The 20,426-nt window shown below is 43.9% G+C and overlaps 1 protein-coding gene across 2 annotated transcripts in view; it reads left to right on the forward strand.

The window, feature by feature from the left end:
- LOC110530909 (fibronectin type III domain-containing protein 1) overlaps positions 1-20,426 on the forward strand; it is an 87,488-nt gene that overhangs the window by 35,471 nt on the left and 31,591 nt on the right. For both annotated transcript variants that reach the window (XM_090243392.1, XM_090243393.1), the window contains 6 exons: positions 96-3,223; positions 3,375-3,486; positions 3,712-4,053; positions 9,291-9,323; positions 10,539-10,685; positions 15,851-16,087. In XM_090243392.1, the coding sequence (XP_090099518.1) occupies positions 96-3,223; positions 3,375-3,486; positions 3,712-4,053; positions 9,291-9,323; positions 10,539-10,685; positions 15,851-16,087 (3,999 nt within the window). The remainder of the gene's footprint in view (positions 1-95; positions 3,224-3,374; positions 3,487-3,711; positions 4,054-9,290; positions 9,324-10,538; positions 10,686-15,850; positions 16,088-20,426) is intronic.

Raw genomic sequence — 20,426 nt, forward strand, 5'->3', positions numbered from 1 at the left:
TGCGTGCGTGCGTGCGCCTGCCAACGTGATGTTAGTTACATTTCTAATGTCCTAATGGTGTGTACACTTAACTAATACTCCATCTTACTTGCCAGCCAGCAGTGCTGCCTCCTCGCCAACTCAAGGTGGCCGTAGAACCAGCTACACCCCTTCTCAGACGTCCAAACAGGACAGTTACCGTGACGATGTCGTCAACCTCCAATTAGAAGACGTGACCAAGGAGCCGACCACACCCACTCAGACCACATCTGCCCCGCCCTCCTCCAGGCGGACACGGCCCCTCACCAAGACACGCTCCCATCACAGCATCTTCTCAGATGTGAGGGGCACGGTCAGGAACAGGGCGACCAATCAGCGACTAGGAGCCGGTACTGCTCCGGCCAGAGACAAGGGGAGAAAGACAGAAACAGAGGATGAACAGGAGGAGGAGAACAAAACAACAGAAACCACTCGAGACGAAGAGGAGGAGAAGCTCACTAACGAAGATGTGGAGGAGAAGAAAGAAGCAGTGACTCAGAACAATGTTGTTCCTTCTACACCTAAGGACAGTGGCTACGTCAGAGGGAGTGGTAAAGGGAAGGATGTAGATGAGCCCTCCAGACCAAGCCTCAAAACAGAAGTTCCCTCATCAGAGGGCTCCTCATCATCTTCTAAACCCTCCTACCCTCTCCGCAAACCTCTCTCTGGCAGACGCATCAATTCTGGTCGAAGACCATTCTCCCGGACATCAGTCTCAGGGTCAGTGTCCCAGTCAAAGACACAGGATGCAGAAAAGGACAGCGCCTCCTCATCCTCCTCATCTTCTTCGTCCTCCAGCCCATCCCCCAACGAGGAGTCTGCAGCCATCAGGAAGGACGACACTGTCACCAACTACTCCGAGGGCAAAAAGACCTACGACCAGCCAAGTGCCACAGCGGCCAAACCCTCCACCTCAACCCCTACCCCAAACCAGGCCGTCTCAGAGCCCAAGACCGAGGCACCATCTGTGGGAAGAGGATCTGCTCTGCCGGGCCGTGGATATGGTTATGGCAGGCGGAAACCCGGGATCCTGTCTCGAGGGAATCCAAATGGCCGGGTTCTTACTGGACTCATCAAACCTGGGTCAGACTCGACTTCCGCCGGCATGTCCCAGTCCACTCTACCGACCAAAGGCAAGATCCCAGAAACATCACACACTCACGGCTCACACACTCCTAGCACACAGGACTTAACACACCACCAGGACAATAATGACTACAACGACTACAAAGTCACAGAGGCAGAGGCCACCAAAGAAGAAGAACCCACTTCCAGTTCCCGGACCATTTCCACTAAACATTCTTCTGAGGACAGGACACAGGACAAGAGAGAGGAGGGAGGGAGGGGAGACAGGAGAGAGGAGCGAGGGAGTGGAGGTAGGAGAGGGGATGGAGGGAGGGGAGACAGAAAAGTACAGGAAAGGAGGGGAGACAGGGGAGAGGATGGAGGGCGTGAAGACAGGAGAGAGGAGCGAGGGAGGGGGGACAGGAGAGTAGAGCGAGGGAGGGGAGAGAAGAGAGAGGAAGAAGGGAGGGGAGACCGGAGAGAGGATGGAGGGAGGGGAGACAGGAAAGAAGATGTGGGGAGGGGAGAGAAGAGAGAGGAAGAATGGAGGGGGGACCGGAGAGAGGATGGAGGGAGGGGAGACAGGAAAGAAGATGGAGAGAGGGGAGACAAGAGAGAGGAGGGAGAGAAAGGAGACAAGAGAGAGGAGGGAGAGAGAGAAAACAGGAAAGAGGAAGGAGCGAGGGGAGACAGGAGAGAAGAGGGAGAGATGGAAAACAGGAAAGAGGAGGGAGCGAGGGGAGACAGGAGAGAGGAGGGAGAGATGGAAAACAGGAAAGAGGAGGGAGGGAGGGGAGATAGGAGAGAGGAGGGAGGGAGGGGGGAGAACTACTACAACACCCCAGCTCCCCCACCTTCCAAGACACCTGCTCCCCCTGCCTCCAGGATTAACCCCTTTGTGAAACGTCACCAGAGCAGGTTTGGAACAGGGATGGGGAGCAGTAGCAGGGTGTCTTCCCCCCGCGCGGACGGGAGGGTTCCCTGGAGCAGGACAGCCTCCTCATCCTCTGTTGGGGCTGGAAGACCCATCCTGAGAGGATTCCCCTCTAGGACAGCTGCCTCGGGGGCAGCATCTGCCTCAGGGGCTTCAAGGACCTCCGCAGTGCAGGAGACCAGTGAGGATGCTAAAAAACCCTCCACCCTCTATCCGTTAAAGAATGGGGTGGGGGCTGGGGCACTTAAACCCTCTCTGCCCAACAGAAATACTGTTCTAGGTGAATCGAGGAATCCCATCACCTCCTCTTCTTCTTCTTTCTCCTCGTCCTCCTCCAACTCCTCCTCTAGTAGTCGTAGAAACTCCAGTGAGCCCGTCCACAGAGGAAGCAGCACCAGGGAGGACAGCAGTAATGACCATAAGGAGGACTATCTCTACAAGGGGAGTAAGGAGATGTATGAGTGGAATGAGAAAGTCACAGACCCAACCACCGCCCCCAAAACTACTGCCACCACTACCACTGCCACCACTACCACTACCTCAGCCCCAACTACCGCCCGCAGGGTGCCCCAGAGTAGGGCCATCGAGAGTGTGGACAGGGAAGCCACACCTGGTAGAACCAGGCCCGGTTTCATCCCCGGTTCTACGCTCCCCCGCCGTACCATTATAGGTCCCAACGGGAGGGTGCGATCTCCCCTGCTCATAAACAGGCAGACAGGTTCTAGGTTCCCGCTTAGAACACAACCAGCACAGAGCACACGGTTAGGTTACTCTAACACAAACACATCATCTTCCTCTTCTTCCTCTTCCTCCTCTAGTCTGTCGCAGCCAGATCACGGGGTTAGCGGGGCCGCTAGTGTTAGCACTGGAGGCTCCTCCCCTTCCCTCTCTCGCCCCTCCCACAGACAGACCTCCATTGGCAGCAGCCAGGGATCTCAAGGCTCCTCTTCCTCCTCGTCATTCTCATCCAGAGACTCTGTGGTGGGCCAGGGTACAAGGACACGCTACCCCAGCCGGTCAGACCCCCATCTCAGGAGTAAAACCCCCAGTGGAGGCCTCAAGCCCGGTTACGGAAATGGTCATGGAAATGGTAAAAATGGCCGCCCCAATCTCACGGCGACCAGTGACAAAGAGTCCAGCACATCCAATGACAACACCAAACCTAATGGAAGAAGGTACATCACTGGGCCTGATGGAGCCAAGTGGGTATGTGTGTCTGTGTCTCGATACATTTTATTGCAAAGTAAAGGGGATTGAAAGGAGACATTTCATCTACATGGTTAACCATTCTGCAGACTCTCCGTAATATGTTTCCCTATGACGTATCTCCAACCCTGGGACGTCTTCTATTCTCCAGGTGTTGGACTTGGATAAGGGGGTCCTGATGAACGAGGATGGCAGGGTTCTCCAGGACTCTCAGGGCCAACCCAAGAGGGTGGTTCTGGGAGAGGACGGACGCACCATCTTTGGTGAGATACTGTCAACTAATCCCTTCTCTTATATTGAACACTGTTTCTAGGAGTATTAAAGGTCTACATTCCTAAGAGCTTTGTAATGTGTTGGTATATAAAGACACTTCGCCCCCCCCCTATTTATTCCTCCTTAGGAGAAAGGGAGATATCACACTTACAACACAGACCCATACTGTTTTGTTTACACATATAGATAACTGATTGATTGTTCTCCCCTGCTAGACCACCAGGGCAGCCCATTGGTGAACCAGGAGGGCCAGGCTCTGTTTGGTCACGGACGGGAAAGCCAACCGGTGGTCAACCCCAAAGACAAGTTCCTGACTGTGGGTGGCAAACCCATCATTGGCCTGGACCAGGCTAAACCAAGGACCACAACCACAACCAGACCTCCTACCACGACCACACCTGAACCGACAACGCTACCAACCACCACTGAAATGTCCACAGAGGAGACTATAACCATGCCGGTGTTCCCGACCTGTCCTCCAGGAACATTTTTGATCAGGGATGATGAGGGATTCCCAATGCTGGATGCTGATGGCATCCTGGACTGTTATCCTGAAGGCAAGTCTGACTAACGCTGACTAACGCTTCTGTATGTACTGTCAGATTACTAGTAGTGTTATAGTAATCAAACTAGTACTATCATTGTAGTAGTACTAGTAGTAGTTGTAGCTGTTGTAGGGCCAGTTTCCCAGACCCAGATTAAGCCGATTTCAGAGGGGTGTACTACGACGCTAGCTAGATCTACTCAGGTTTTTATGAAGCTAGCCAGCTTCAGTTAGCTTCACATTCCAGTTCAGGCTTCATTCATGTTACGAAGGAGGATATTTATCCTCTATCTTCTGTTAATTCCAGCCAGGCTTGTGACTGCGCTTGTATGTCGCAAGTGGATAATCCCAGCAAGTCAAACGACAAACTCTTCATTTGACAATGGTGAAACACCAATCCATGTCAGAGCCACATTTTCATTTTTGCCAAAATCAGCATGAAAGAGAAGTTACCTCGCATATTCAGCAGGCTGTTGTCACGTAGTATAGTCATTCAAAAGTTTTACTATCTGTGAAGTTTCAAATGCATCCTGTCGTTACTAAATGTGTAAGGTGATAGATATTTTAATATTTTTTCAAATGTACGCAAAAAAAAATATTTTATTAATAAAATATTTAATCAGCCGTCTTCCTAAAATTAAGCGGATGATGATGCAATCTTAGTCAGAGGGAGGGAATCTGATGTAAATGGCCCTCAACTCGTGGCTCAGACAGTTAGCTGTGAGTTATCCTTCCCCGGAAGTTACAGCTGAAGAATTCATTGCCTGAAGGATTCAAAATTGACCTGGCTAAAATGTGGGCCACCTTCGTGTCAACAGTTATCCTAAGATGAACTCCGAATTGACCAAAGTTAGCTCACTAAATAATTTATCCCGCTTCTTAGTATACCTCTCTGGATTTATGCACTTTCAACTGAGAATGATTTTCAGTCCAGGACTAGGCTTATTCTGGGCTTGTACAATCTATTACATCTTATGCAGGCTAAAAGCAGTGGATCAGAATGGAGTCTGTCATCAGTTAGTCTGTGAGCTGTTGTTGTTTACCATCTCCATAACATACTGACCATAATAAGTAGAGAGCCCTGCAAGATCTGGCCAGGCACAGTCGAGACCAGTGGAACCTGATCAGGACCTGGGTCCAAATACTTTTTGAAAAATGTTCAAACACTTTGAGCATTTTCCTTAGCCTGGCTGGAGTTGGCAGGCTAAAGGCTGGTTTACAGTTGGTCTCTCGACATGTCTGTAGACAGTTGTCGCAATAACATCATGAACATCCTACTGTTGCCGGAATTCAAACTTGTCGTTGTCGTTATGAGAAAGTGTGAACACAAAAACGACAGGCTGTATGACATCAGCAGCCTGGTGGTCCAAAATAGCATAACTGGAGTATTTTAACACCAGTAAACCCATCTGTTTAAAAATGTATTTGCTACAGTGCATTCGGAAAGTATTCAGACCTCTTGACTTTTTCCACATTTTGTTACGTTACAGCCTTATTCTAAAATGTATGAAATCTTTTTTCCCCTTACCAATCTACACACAATACCCCATAATGTAAAAGCAAACAGGTTTTTAGAAATTTTAGCAAATGTATAAAAAAAAAGAAATATTACATTTACATAAGTATTCAGACCCTTTACTCAATACTTTGTTGAAGCACCTTAGGCAGCGATTACAACCCCTAGTCTTCTTGGATATGACGCTACAAGCTTGTAGTAGTGGAAAAAGTACTCAATTGCCATACTTGAGTAAAAGTAAATACACCTTAGTAGAAAATGACTCAAGTAAAAGTGAAAGTCACCCAGTAAAATACTACTTGAGTAAAAGTCAAAAAGTGTTTGGTTTTAAATATACTTAAGTATCAAAAGTAAATGTAATCGCTAAAATATACTTAAGTATCAAAAGTAAAAGTATAATTCATTTCAAATTCCTTATATTAAGCAAACCAGGTGGCACGATTTTCTGGTTTTTCATTTATGGATAGCCAGGGGCACAATCCAACACTCAGACACCATTTACAAATAAACATTTGTGTTTAGTGAGTCTGCCAGATCAGGAGGCAGTAGAGATGACCAGGGATGTTCTCTTGATAAGTATGTGAATTAGACAATTTTCTGGTCCTGCTTAGCATTCAAAACATAACGAGTACTTTTGGGTATCAGGGAAAATGTATGGAGTAAAAACAACATAATGTTCTTTAGGAATGTAGTGAAGTAAAAGTAAAAGTAGTCAAAAATATGAATAATAAAGTAAACTCCAGATAGTCAAAAAAAACAACTTAAGTAGTACTTTAAAGTATTCTCACTTAAGTACTTTACACCACTGCAAGCTTGGCACACCTGTATTTGGGGAGTTTCTCCCATTCTTCTCTGCAGATCCTCTCAAGCTCTGTCAGGTTAGATGGGGAGTGTCGCTGCAGAGCTATTTTCAGGTATCTTCAGAGATGTTCGATAGGGTTGAAGTCCAGCCTCTGGCTGGGCCACTCAAGGACATTCAGAGACTTATCCCGAAGCCACTCCTGCTTTGTCTTGGCTGTGTGCTTAGGGTCGTTGTCCTGTTGGAAGTTGAACCTTCACTCCAGTCTGAGGTTCTGAGCGCTCTGGAGCAGGTTTTCATCAAAGATTTCTTTGTATTTTGCTCCGTTCATCTTTTCCTGGATCATAGCCAGTCTCCCAGTCCCTGCCGCTAAAAAACATCTCCTCAACAGGATGCTAACACCAGCATGCTTCACCGTAGAGATGGTGCCAGGTTTCCTCCAGACATTGTGCTTGGCATTCAAGCCAAAGAGATCAATCTTGTTTTCATCAAACCAGATTATCTTTTTTCTCATGGTCTGAGTCTTTAGGTGCCTTTTGGCAAACTCAAACCAAGCTTTCGTGTGCCTTTTACTGAGGAGTGGCTTCCATCTGGCAACTCTACCATAAAGGCCTGATTGGTGGAGTGCTGCAGAGATGGTTGTCCTTCTGGAAGGTTCTCCCATCTCCACAGAAGAACTCTGGAGCTCTGTCAGAGTGACTATCGGGTTATTGGTCACCTCCCTGACCAAGGCCTTCTTCCCCGATTGTTCAGTTTGGCCAGGCGGCAAGCTCTAGGAAGAGTGTTGGTGGTTCCAAACTTCTTCCATTTAAGAATGATGGAGGCCACTGTGTTTTTGTGGACCTTCAATGCTGCAGACATTTTTTGGTACCCTTCTCCAGATCTGTGCCTCGACACAATCCCATCTCTGACTTCTACAGACAATTCCTTCAACCTCATGGCTTGGTTTTTGCTCTAACATGCACTGTCAACTGTGGGACCTTATATAGACAGGTGTGTGCCTTTCCAAATCATGTCCAATCAGTTGAAGAAACGGGATGCATCTGAGCTCAATTTTGAGTCTCATATACATTTGCAAAATATTTTAAAAACCTGTTTTTTGCTTTGTCATTATGGGGCAGTGTGTGTAGATTGATTTATTTGATTGCATCCATTTTAGAATAAGGCTGTAACAAAATGTGTCAAGTGGTCTGAAAACTTTCCAAACGCACTGTATATGTCAATCTAGCAAGTCAGGTAACTAAAATCAACTTTCTAAACAATGGTTTGGTTTAGTTTTAGCTTGTTAGCTAGCTATCTATCCAGCTTCTTAAATTTAGCAAATGTTTATTCATTATTGTAGGAAAATAAATTCACAACGAGATCATTATTTACAAGTTAATGGCAAGCTAATTACAGAAAATATTGTGCGATGACTGTGACAAAATAAGCATGGCATTCTACCTGGGAATTTTAGAACTTGTGCACTCATTGCGGTCTCAGTCAGGTAACCATGGCAACGGACCCAGCAACAGGGTCAAAGTTGAACTTTTTTCATCTGCCTGCAGCAAGGAAAATGACAGTCGTAGCGACAGTCTACAGACATTCCACAGGAGTATAAATTAAATGTTGCTTTGAACAGTGAGACTTGTCGCATTCTAATTGTCTCCATACATGTCGATAGACAAAGTATAAACCAGCCTGAAGATGGGCAGGGTTTGCAGTTTTGGGACTATTCTATTGGTGCCATCAGATGTATTATTTTTATTATTTTTAATAGTATTTGAATCCAGATCTGATGGGAACCACATCAGGGCCAGCCACATCAGGGCCAGCCACATCTGGGCCAGCCACACCCTAACCCATTCCCTGAGCTAAGCAGTTAGTCTCACTACACAATTATATTTACCACAAGACACACAATTAACACATACTTGTTAGCAATTTGTGTTATTCTTCTATAACACAGACCGTCAAAGCAAATCAGGGGGAGAAAAAATATATTTATTCAAAGAGAACAAATCAATAGTTGTTATGCTGGAAAGTAGATGGCAGATGGTCATTCTTCCCTGGCCTCAATGTTTCTCCTCTGAACAAAGAGACAGGATGTAGTTTATACCCAAGCCTAGCCTGTGGTTGTTCAATTAGAATTCCTTGCAGTAAAATTGGGCCAATGGCCAAGTATTCAGTTTCAGGCTCAACGTATAGACAATTCAGACCAATGAAAACTTGCCACCTCACATGTAGGTATGAGTCCCAGACTGGAATTCCACCCGTGTCCCTGACCCATTAATCTTCAGTTCCCCATGACAAATAAACTATTTCCATTGATCATTAATTCGCCAGTACAGAAAAACAACTATCTTCCATTGATGGTTAATTCCCTCTTGACTTTTAGTCCTCTGTATTGTGTATTTATCTTTGAATATTCTTACACGTCCAAACACACTTTTATGGCTTAGACCTAAGTGTTCCGTAGGGATTAACACAGTACAGACGCAAAGCCCACATTCAGACACATACATAGTACACATACATAGTATTAGGCTCTTATTGTAACAAACATACACCCAAAGGCAGACAGCCATAAGTCATGTGTTTTCCAACGGAATTCTCATTTTTTAAGGGAATAACCATCTCTAGTTGGTTTGAGTTTACTACATGGCAATTGAGATGACTAAGAACAAATAACGGAGGAAATACTTCCTTCTTAGCTCAAAACAGTGCACCATTTTTGTGCTGGAGCTAGAAAGACAAGTGAGTGTTGCTGCATGTTTATACAGTACGTGTGTGTATATTTGTGTGTGTGTGTGTGTGTGTGTGTGTGTGTGTGTGTGTGTGTGTGTGTGTGTGTGTGTGTGTGTGTGTGTGTGTGTGTGTGTGTGTGTGTGTGTGTGTGTGTGTGTGTGTACAGTGGTTTCTGGTCATGCTATAGCCTGTCTCACTTCTCCTACAGAGGAATCCTCGGGACTGGAAACGGACTCTATGGGTATGGTTGCCATGTTGTCTGATGCTTTAGCCATTGAGGAAGGTACCCGGCTGAGTAATGGCTATGTACCGACGGCCGTAGGGCTGGGCCTGCCTGCCTGCATTGTTTATCTATCAGTTCATCTGTTTGTTGACTGTTTCCTCTATTTGATGTTTCCTTGCCTGTGGTCTTTTCTATGGTCGGTTGTGTGTTTGTTTGGGTTGGGTTTGGGTTCCTTCCATCATCGGCTGTGTTTCTGATGTTTCATCTGGCCAACTCAACTCAACCGCTACAGTGTCTGTGAACTGCATTACTAACCCGGAGAGAATGCGCTGGCATGCTCTACTGTACTGTTCTGCTCTGTGATTTTGCTGCATGTGATGATGACTTGTGTGATGATTTACACTACATAACCAAAAGTATGTGGACACCTGCTCGTCGAATATCTCAATCAAAAATCAGCAAAGATTGACACCAGTCCAGCCGACGCTTGGCATTGTGGATGGTGATCTTAGGCTTGTGTGTTGCTGCTCGGCCATGGAAACCCATCTCATGAAGTTCCCAACGAACACAAATTTGAAGGCGTGTCCACATACTTTTGTATATAGTATATAAAGTGTATCATGTCATGTTATGGTATACTGGTAATGCATGGTCATTCATGGTTTCAGTGAATGGAGGAACTGTGATTACGTTATGTTTGGTAAGCATACGCCATGATGTTATACTTTGATTAGTGCCATGAGAAAACTATTGCTCGTATATGCACTACTCGACAAATTGCATCCCAATATATTCAGTGTTTCCCTGCAAGGCTGTGTGTGAGGCACATGATGGTGTCATGCAGAGGTCCGTTGGCACGCCACAGGCCAGAACGCCTGGTGCTGCTGGAAGTAACTCATTGATTTGAATGACTTCACTGACTTAATCCTTACACATTTGTTAGGCTCAGAACCATGAACATTACAGTAATCTACTGCGAAACAAACAGGCATGATGCTCAAAAGCCGGTGCCTCAGGAATGGAAAAATATTGGCAGCAAAACATTACACATGAAGAACTTGCCTTTTAAAAGGAAAAAAACATCAAGGTCATTTCCAATGATATCACACTCCTTTCAAGAGCTATTGCATGCTTATTACATGCCCATTACAAAAGTCTAGTGCTACGTACAAAATGTCACACAGACTAAATTCAGTGGTATTTGGATTTAGTTTGTGTCCCTTTTTTTCCTAGATGAGTTGTTGTGGCAGACCACGCTGCCCCCCACGCTGCCCCCCACCACCACCACGACAGACCACCCCACCCCTGAACCAGACACCAGGCCCTTCAACAATAGCCCCTCCAATGAGTTCGACCTCACCGGGAAGAAACGCTTCACAGGTAGGCTACGGTATGGAGAAAAGTGATAACAGTAGTATGCGCAATGTGTGGGAGCATGCTTGCTTGCATGTATGTGTACCTGATTGGGTGAATGCACGTGGGTAAGTGCTTGTAAGTGTGTTTGAGCTGTTTGTGTTTGAGTTTGACAGCCTATCTATCTCTCACCTTACGTTGATGAAACATACCACTTGCGGTTATTTCAGCATCACTGTCTAAGAGCTTAACCTTGTCCTCTGTGTATTTAGACTTTACTGCAGAGAACTTAACCCTGTCATCACACCCCATTACCCTTATCTATATGATGGATCTCAGTTTAAAGAGAGCTTAATGTCTTCTGTCATACTGTAGTGAGTGATTTAAAAAAATATAATAATAATGGGGGGGGGGGGGGGGGCTTCTGTGAAGTCCCTCTAAATGCCAAAGAGAAAGGCCGTTTTTTTTCGTAACATAAATAATGTTCATCCAGGCATCCAGCTGAAACACCTGCATGCGTTTGTGTTTGATTGAGTGAGCGTGCTCGCATTTTAAGTGTGTGTGTGTGTGTGTGTGTGTGTGTGTGTGTGTGTGTGTGTGTGTGTGCGTTCACTTGTGTGCAACACCTGTCTCAGCCTTATAAATAATTATAGTCCTATTTGGTGTGTGTTCAGTTTTCTTTCACGGAGGAGAAAGGAACTCTGGCTCTCTATATCTTGGCTCGTTCAGTCGCACATCATAAATACATTCACAGTTCTTGACTAGCGCCTATATTTACATGATTACCCCTGGGCCAAGGAAAATCCCTTTAGGTGAGGGAGTGCCATCTTTGCATTGGTCTGGCAGAACCATCAGAGTTGTATCTTCTTTCAGCTAACAGACGATATCCTGAAATGACCTCTAATGTTGTTTCACCCCTCCGGGACCCTCTCTTGCAGAGATTAACGGTCAATCATGGTCCTGGAAAGCTGTCTGCATTGTTTGCTCGGTTTTGTTCCAGCCCAATACTAACACAGCTGATTGAACTAATCCAGGTCCCTGGTCTAGATTGAAGAGCATGATTAGTGTTAGTGCTGGGCTGGAACAAAGACACACTAGGGTTGCTAAACTTGCATCTGCAAGGAGGAACCCCCTTCTCTGGTCATGGTGTACATAATACATGGGACTGGGTCTGTGTGTAAAGTGTCACTATGACAGACTAGAGATTTGGAGACAACGGAGTTAGTTGAGAATGTTGTTGGTAGAACTAATGGTCGCACTGTAGGCCTTTGTACTTCCCAACGCCAATCGCATTGTAAGGGCCAGGGTCTTGACAGTTCAGGGTCCACATGACATGGGCGACAGTGGCAAAGTTGGATTGGCTTTGCATAGCCTAACTGTGGGGCTAGTTAGGGAACATCAATACATTTCACAATGTAAATGGGACAATATGTTCATGTGGCACACCTTTTAGTTGTCTCATGAAATGCTTTCAATATTTTTATATGCATTTCTACAAGTTATAGTTGGTTTAAGGGTTTTAGGGCATTGATATTTAAAAATATTTTCCCATGTACATTGTGTAATTTACTGATGGTCCCTGAGCATTACGATCAGGTCGCATGCAGCTGTGCACCATTTTAATGATTACTTGGGTACTGCCAGCTGTGGGCTTGTGGGCAGGATTGAAATAAACCCAACCCAAAGAAAGCTATTGCGGTACCTTTCATTCCGTGACATGCCATTTTTTCCTAAATATCTCGCAAATCTGTTTTGGATGAGACTGACTGTATGACCAAAATTACCCTATTTGCACTTTGTAGTCAATTTTGAAACTAGAATAAATGTTTCTGACTCATATCAATGCTACGTAGGCTGTTTCCAAAAGGAGAAGTTGCTTACTACGTTCAGTTGCTCTTGAAGCGTCCTGCTGTCTCTTTACCATTCTAAAGTGCTTGCTTTGGCCTCGTCTGTCTCCTCCTCTGTCTGCTTTATCCACATCCACTCCTATCGCTGGAAAAACAGACTGAAACCCCCCCACACTGAACAGGAATAAAACCAACATCTCTGATTCCCCATCACCCTCTCTCTCTCTCCTTCCCTCCCTCCTACTGTCTCTCATGAAGGAGCCTCTCTGTGTTTGTTGGGCTCCTAATGATGATGTGTACATTCTTGCTGAGCCGTCAGGGAGCGCCACTCACATCTCCCATGTGAATGTGTTGGCGTGGCATAGTTGGACAGTACCCTAACCGACGGGTCTCAGTAACAGCAGTGTTAACTGGTATTTTTCAATATGAGGACCTGAGTTCGAAATGTGTCAGTGACATTGGACAGCCTTCCAAGCAAGGCTTACCGGTTAGACCGGCGGATCCGGCCTGCGAGCCCAAACGGATCTGGCCCACGAGCCCATTCAATCCGGTCTGGGGGAGGTTTGTGTAAAAACATTATTACAAACAGGTCACTCTTCAACGTTTAAAATAGATAGAAATTATGTAGAATAGGTCCATTATAACATTTTCAAATAACTGCCCTTATTCTGGCCCGCAAATTGCTTTTGACGAACAAATCGGTCTGCAAAGAAATCTGTGGAACCCTCTGCTTAATTTTGCAATCCCGATGTGGCCCTCGAGACAGAATTATTGCCCACCCCTGAGTTGGGCAGTACCACCAATTGGAACAGAATTGGTTCCAATTGTTTGGCTGGTGCACGATGCTTGAAACACCAGAGCCATGTGTACTGAATATGGTGTAGGCTTATCTGTTGACAGCATTGGATGAAAGTCTCCTTAATTACCATATTATTACAATGTTATTACAACATTGGCCCCTGAAACAGGTAATCTAATCCAGCTAAACTATCCTGTGAGCCGAGGCCGGCGGACGCACAGCAAACACATCTGAAGCTCATTACATCTATTATAGAAATCCTAAGACAGAATGAAATAGAGTAAGAATAACAGTGAAATAATGAAAAAATATGAAACCCGCTGATATCAGCAGTGAGAGGAGAGGTCCCAGACGGCCAAACAAGGAGACCTACTCTCTCATATTTACGAGTTTAATATATCAGATCCAACACAGCAGCCAGCTTTCTGACACGTCCACCATTCCTATATCTGGAGGGGGTTTGACCATGCTAACTCAATTGACCAATCGTGTCAGTCAACTGTACTGGCGCCAGACAAAGGGTATTGGGTTCCTCTTTACAGGCCGACACATGTTATCTGAAGACTCGTATAGAGCGTATGATCTAAGTCAATGGAGTGTTACAAAAGGGAAGAAAAGTATAAAGTTATCCTTTCCCTTATGTTCGATTTGGCCTACACCGTTTATGTTCCGGGTCAATTTCATAAATATATGATTTTAACCTCTCAAAATGTATTTTCCAGTAGCTGAGAATGTCCTCTTTCGTATGTTTTCCCCCCCTGAGTTGATAGACCCAACTGTAAAAAATGTTAAGTCAATTGTTTGAATACTGTACCAAATTCGTAAATCCATCAAATTACTACATACATTTTTATGACATTTATGAAATGTTTTGCTAGAATTCAGATCACTGTCCCTCGGCCTCTGAACGTCACAGGGAAAACAAACTTATATCCTTGTGATCATCATGGATGGATCTTTACTGCACAGAATAACAATTGTCTCTAGAACAAAGGTCAAGGTCAAATTGTCTTGAAGGGGTAGTATTGATTAGTATTGATCAGCCTCTCAGCAACATAGGGAAATTATACATAAACTTATATCTACAGTATGTGAAATCAGCTTGTTTCTAGAACAAACCGTTCAAAGGTTATAATAGACCAAGGTCAAGATCAAATTGCAGGGGTCAAATTGCGGGTCAAATTGAACCAGAACATTATGGATGTCGCTACCAGGTCAACTTTTTTAGTTTTCTTTTAAATTACATGTTTTACAAGTTTGAGACCCATACTTAGGAAAGTAGATGAAGGGTCATGGTGGAAAATTACATGAAATAGTATTTTAGTGATTCCAAACTGTTCCGGAACATAAAGGAAAGGGTTAAGAGCACTACATCTACTTCCTCAGAATGTAGTAGATCAAAAGATAGATATAGAAACTCTATAGAAGACACAATATCTCAAAAGCACATACACAGACAGACACATACATCAGTGTCCAGAAATGTAGCTGTAAGGACATGTAGCTGTAAGGACATTATTTGATGTAGTTGAAATGTTCTCAAATCTATTGTATTCTTAAAAAAAGGAGAGTAGAAACCTTGTAGCCCTGTTGGACAGTGTCTGTTGGCTACAGTTGCCTGTCCCGAGTCGTGTGGTGGAGTGGGACTGAGTCCAGCCAAATTCCCATTCCCATCCCAATCATAATGAGAATTCTGGGAGTTCTGGAAGTGTTCACAGCTGTGTATGGATCCAACTGGCACTACAGTAGCTCCCACGGACACGAAGAACAACAAAAATACAGACAGAAAATCACCCAATGGGGAAGAAGGATGGGACCAGGGGTCTCACACGACCTGTTATGCTACACAAGATCACCCACTCTGACTTCTCCTGAACTCCTGACAGAGGGAACCATAGTAGACTCAGTTATAAACGGAATAGATTGTAATATGAGACTTTATTGCCCACCAGCAGATGTTAAAACATTGCCTTCTTGTATTAAAACCTCTATGCAGTCTTTTTAATTAAATAATTTTGAATAAATCATCATGTCATAAAAATAACTCCAAATTAAATTATTTTCCTGAGTGTCCTTTTGCCATGGAAATGCTCAGTCTGATCGTGTGTGGGCGTGTCGATGCAAATTTGAAGGCGGTATATTTATATACACAACCCTTATTGGCGAATAGGGTCATTTAGAATCTAGAGCCTACCCCGCCTACACCTTCAAAGTAGTAAGATACATAAGCAAATAAAAGATGACTGGTCATTGGTCAGAATGATCACATCAGATTGTGATGTCATGATCTGGGCCAAAAACTCCATCCCACCTGAACAGATTGGGCAATTTCAACCTCATAGTGTGGAAATGTATTTTTTTTAAACATGTATCTAGCTGCACTGCCTCTTCAACATAATAATTTTAGTGTTCAGTAAAAATGTAGACCGAAGAAAACATTGTGCTCTCCCAAGGGATTTCTTGGTTGGTGTGTAAACCCAGCATTGTACACAATTGATCAACCATCTTGCTGCTTTCCCATCCCTCCCTGCCATCCCTCTCTCCAGCTCCGTATGTGAACTTCATCCAGAAGGATCCGGGCGCTCCGTGCTCGCTGACGGAGGCTCTGGAATACCTACAGGTGGACGTCCTGGAAAACCTGCTCAAGAAAGACAGCCTGGCTACTAATCAGAAACAGCCGCCCAAAAACAAGCCCCACAACATCACGGTTGTCGCCATGGAAGGCTGTCACTCATTCGTCATCCTGGACTGGGCCATCCCACTGAAGGATGACATGGTGTCAGGTGAGTGGACCACAATGTCACGCAGGGTGACTAGCATGCTTGGCCACATAGTGGGGTGTACTGTAGATACAATGTGAGAGGTGTGAAGAGTATTCTGTAAGTGCTTCAAGCAGTTAGTGTGCACTTATGCTGCAATTATTCTGATCTTTTTTTACTAATTAGTCTTTTGACAAATCAGATCAGCTCTTAAACAGATCTGACGTGAAAATATCTGATGTGATTGATCAAAAGACATATTAGTGGAAAATATATCAGAAATGGGATGCCTCTGTAAACGTAGCCTATGTATGACTTCAACTTTTCTATCCTGACCCATTTGTTATGCTTTTCAAAGGATCATAGCAGGTCAGCAGACATAATCTAACTATCACGTTTAAGGTAAGACACAGGTGCAGACAGTGTCGAAATAACAAAGTTTATTATTCAAACAGGGGCAGGCAAAAGAACAGGTCAAGGGCAGGCAGAGGTCAGTAATCTAGATTGGTGGGGAAAAGGTACAGGATGGCAGGCAGGCTCAGGGTCAGGGCAGGCAGCATGGTCAACAACGGGAAAACTAGGAAACAGGAACACTCGTGAGACCAGAGCAGAGGGAAAACCACTGGTATGATAGACGAAACAAAACAAGCTGGCCACAGACAAACAGAGAACACAGGTATAAATACACAGGGGATAATGGGGAAGCTGGGCGACACCTGGAGGGGGGGTGGAGACAATCACAAAGACAGGTGAAACAGATCAGGGTGTGACACTAACTAGTCAGCTGCTCGTTAGATTTTAGGGAGTCACCCAACCCCCAATGTTTTAGACGTCAGTAACTGAGTTTTGAGTACTGTAAAACTATATTTGATAGATTGAGGGATCCAGTGTGTAGTGAGTGTGACTTGTGAACAGTGCTTCAGTCAGAGACATGGGTTCAGTCATCCAGAGAGAAGCTGTGTGTTGCCTTTGGCTGGCCAACAGAAGCTCCTAGTCCTGGAGTGGGCTGGGCCATTCTCTGATGTCTAAACCACATAGTATCGCAGACCCGCACCACTTTCTCTTTCCCACTATTTCGATCTCTCTCTCATTTCAATATACAGTATTTAACGTCTTTGCTAAAATGGATTCAGTGCCTTGCATTTCCTCAAATGCATGTACTGTTTGTTATGCCTGACAATATTCCAGAAAGGCATGGCTATGACATCTGCCTACATGGTGGCCAAAGGGGTTCCTAATTCGCCTTCCTAAATTACTCTTTACATATTGATCAATGGAGACATTTTTTGGGGTCACCAAGCCAAAACTTTGCCAGTGATATAAGTAATTTAAATTGTGATGGTGAGTATATGGATGTCACCTAATTTTAACATTCTGTCATAAAGAGCACAAGTTCAACCTTATAAAAAACACATTTTCCCCTCTTAAAAAATGTAATAAAAAGTGTGACTAGTACGTGCCTTTAGTATCACGGGCGCTAGGCTGTAAAAAAAAATAATGTATAATCGTTTTTATCGATTTTAACAAATTATACATTGTACAATGCTCCACAATATGTCAACGTGTAGGTCTAGGCTTTGTCCTTCCAATGAGTGGTAATTATATGGCTCTACAGTGTATGGTTAGCGGTGTTATGGTGCGTTCATAACCAAGTGGGAAGTGGGAATTTATCACATCTGGGAAAAATTGAACAGTAATTACTAGTTAAATCAGCCATGAATCCTCTTGTGACCGGGGGAATTGAAGCTTGTTGTGTGCAACAGGAAGGGGCAATTGAATACAAGATTCAAAATAGTAATGTCAATTGGTAAAACATTTCTAGCCTGTCTATCTATGGGTAACAGGGTTGATGTGTTATGCTCAACACGCTCAGTGTTTCACCACAAAACACCAGAAAATTGCCAAAAAGTGTAGAACCAGCTCACCTGCTTTTCCACTATGATTTGAGTATTAGATGGTCAATGTTTATTTTTTAAATATTTTTTTTAACTTTGTTTATTGAATTTTCAACACCAGCATTTACAAAATAATTGCACTTGTAAGTTATTTGGTAGTAATTATAAAACAACTCAACACATCAAAGACAACAATACAGCAAAACAGAGAGAGAGAGAGACATAAAAACATACAAATACCAAAAAATAAAAAAACAAGAGAAAAAAAAATATATATGATACAGTTGTTATAGGTCAACAAGCACAGATAATACAATCCTTAACATCTGAGATGTCGTGTATGCACCAGGCCTCTTACATCACTAATATGTAAATATACATCACTCTGGAACTGCAGGAAAATTTAGTTGTTTAACATTTTTATTTGACCTTTATTTAACTAGGCAAGTCAGTTAAGAACAAATTCTTATTTTCAATGATGGCCTAGGTTGGTTTCTGGAAAGACATCTTTAACACACTCTCAGAATTAAGAGTGTGGGTTAACTGCCTGTTCACTTTCGGTTACTAGTCCAACGCTCTAACCTGCCGCCCCATAAGAAAACATAAGAAAAGAAGGGAGCCCATATTGCATAGATTTTGTCTACAGACCCATTGAGTGTGTGTTTAATTTTTGTCAACTTTATGCAATTCAAAATGGATTTAATCCAAAGAGTATGAGAAGGAGGTGCAGAGGATTTCCATCTTTGTAAAATTAATCGTCTCGCTAACAAAGTGACACAGGCAATTACATCCTTATTCATTTTGGTCAGTTGTATTGTGGGTAAGGAAACCCCAAAAAGTGCAATAAAAGGGTCTGGCTCGATCTGTGTGCCGCTTAATTCTGAGAGTGTGTTAAAGATGTCTTTCCAGAAACCAACAAGAGATGGGCAACACCAAAACATGTGTGCATGATTAGCAGGAGACTGATTACATCGTACACAATTAGGGTTTACATTCTTGTAAATTTTGGATAATCTTGCTTTGGTCCAGTGGGCCCTATGAATGAGTTTGCTATGTTTGCTATGAATGCTATGAATGAGTTTGCTATGTACCCTTTTAAGTGCCCCTTCCCATAGTTCATCAGATATTTCCTCACCCAGTTCCTCCTCCCATGAGGATGTAATATTGTTTAATGAGATGTTTTGCTGTGAGCAAATTTGACTATAGATTATTGACGAGGTGCCTTTCAGAGTAGAAAGTGGGATAAGAAGTGTGTCAAACTGTGTTTCACCAGGAAGGGTGAATCCTTGATCTTTGCTGTGGACATAACTCCAGACTTGTAAGAACCTAAAGAAATTATTTCTGGGGAGACAGAATTTAGCTGATAATTGTTCAAACGTACTAAATGTATTGTGAATATACAGATCCCTGAATCTTTTAATACCGAGACTAGACTATGTTGAGGAAGCTCCATCAACCATAGATGGGGGGAAAAGCTGGGTTTGAGGCCACCGGATCCAAAGAAGAGGTTGTCTGAAACCCAAAGTGGCGCCTAAATTGATTTTAGATCTTCAATGTTGTTTTGACACATATATTTTTGGTGAAGGAGGAGTAAGGGCCTGTAACGGAGGAGTGAGCGAGGGAAGACAATGATGCCGGTATAGATGAGGCAACCTCCATCTCGAGCCAAATTGGGGGTGGGAATATCTCTCTGCTCTGCAACCAGTACTGAATAATCCTAATGTTAGCGGCCCAGTAATAGAATCTGAAATCCGGGAGAGCTAGACCGCCGTCTGGTTTGGGCCTCTGCATAAGCTGTTTTTATATCCTGGGGTGCTTTTTGTCCCATATAAAGGGCAGTATTAGGCCATCGATCTTTTTGAAAAATGTATTGGGAAGAAAAATCTGAAGGCACTGATAGCGATATAAGAATTTAGGGAGAGTATTCCTTTCCTTTTAATATAATTAATTATTGCGACTAAGGAGAGGTGTAGCAAAGACCAGCGTTCCAAATCGTCCTTAGTACAGGTTGAAAGAGGAGCAAAGTTGGCATGAAAAAGGTTTTCAAATCTGATTGTGACATGTACCCTGAGATAAATATATCTACTGTGAGCAATTTTAAATAGCAAGTTATGTAAAGGGGAATTTTATGCGGCCATATTAAGCTGCATCAATTCGCTTTTACTGAGATTCAGTTTTTAGCCTGATAAGTGACCGAAGGATGCGAAAGTGGCAAGGGCAGCAGGAACAGAGACAGAAAGGTTGGATGTGTATAGTAATAAATCCTCTGCATATAGAGACAGTTTTTGTTTGTGTCCGTATCTGACTATACCTTTGATGAGGGGGTTGGAGCGAAGTCCTATTGCAGGTGGTTCTATGGCGAGGGCAAACAGAAAGGGACTTAAAGGGCAACCCTGGCGTGTCGATCGTTGCAAAGGGAAGCAATCTGATTGAGTGTTATTAGTCCTGACAGAGGCTTGAGGGGATGA

The sequence above is a fragment of the Oncorhynchus mykiss genome, chromosome 8 (genome assembly GCF_057628025.1).
Source record: "Oncorhynchus mykiss isolate SJ-2025 chromosome 8, ASM5762802v1, whole genome shotgun sequence".
NCBI lineage: Eukaryota > Metazoa > Chordata > Actinopteri > Salmoniformes > Salmonidae > Oncorhynchus > Oncorhynchus mykiss.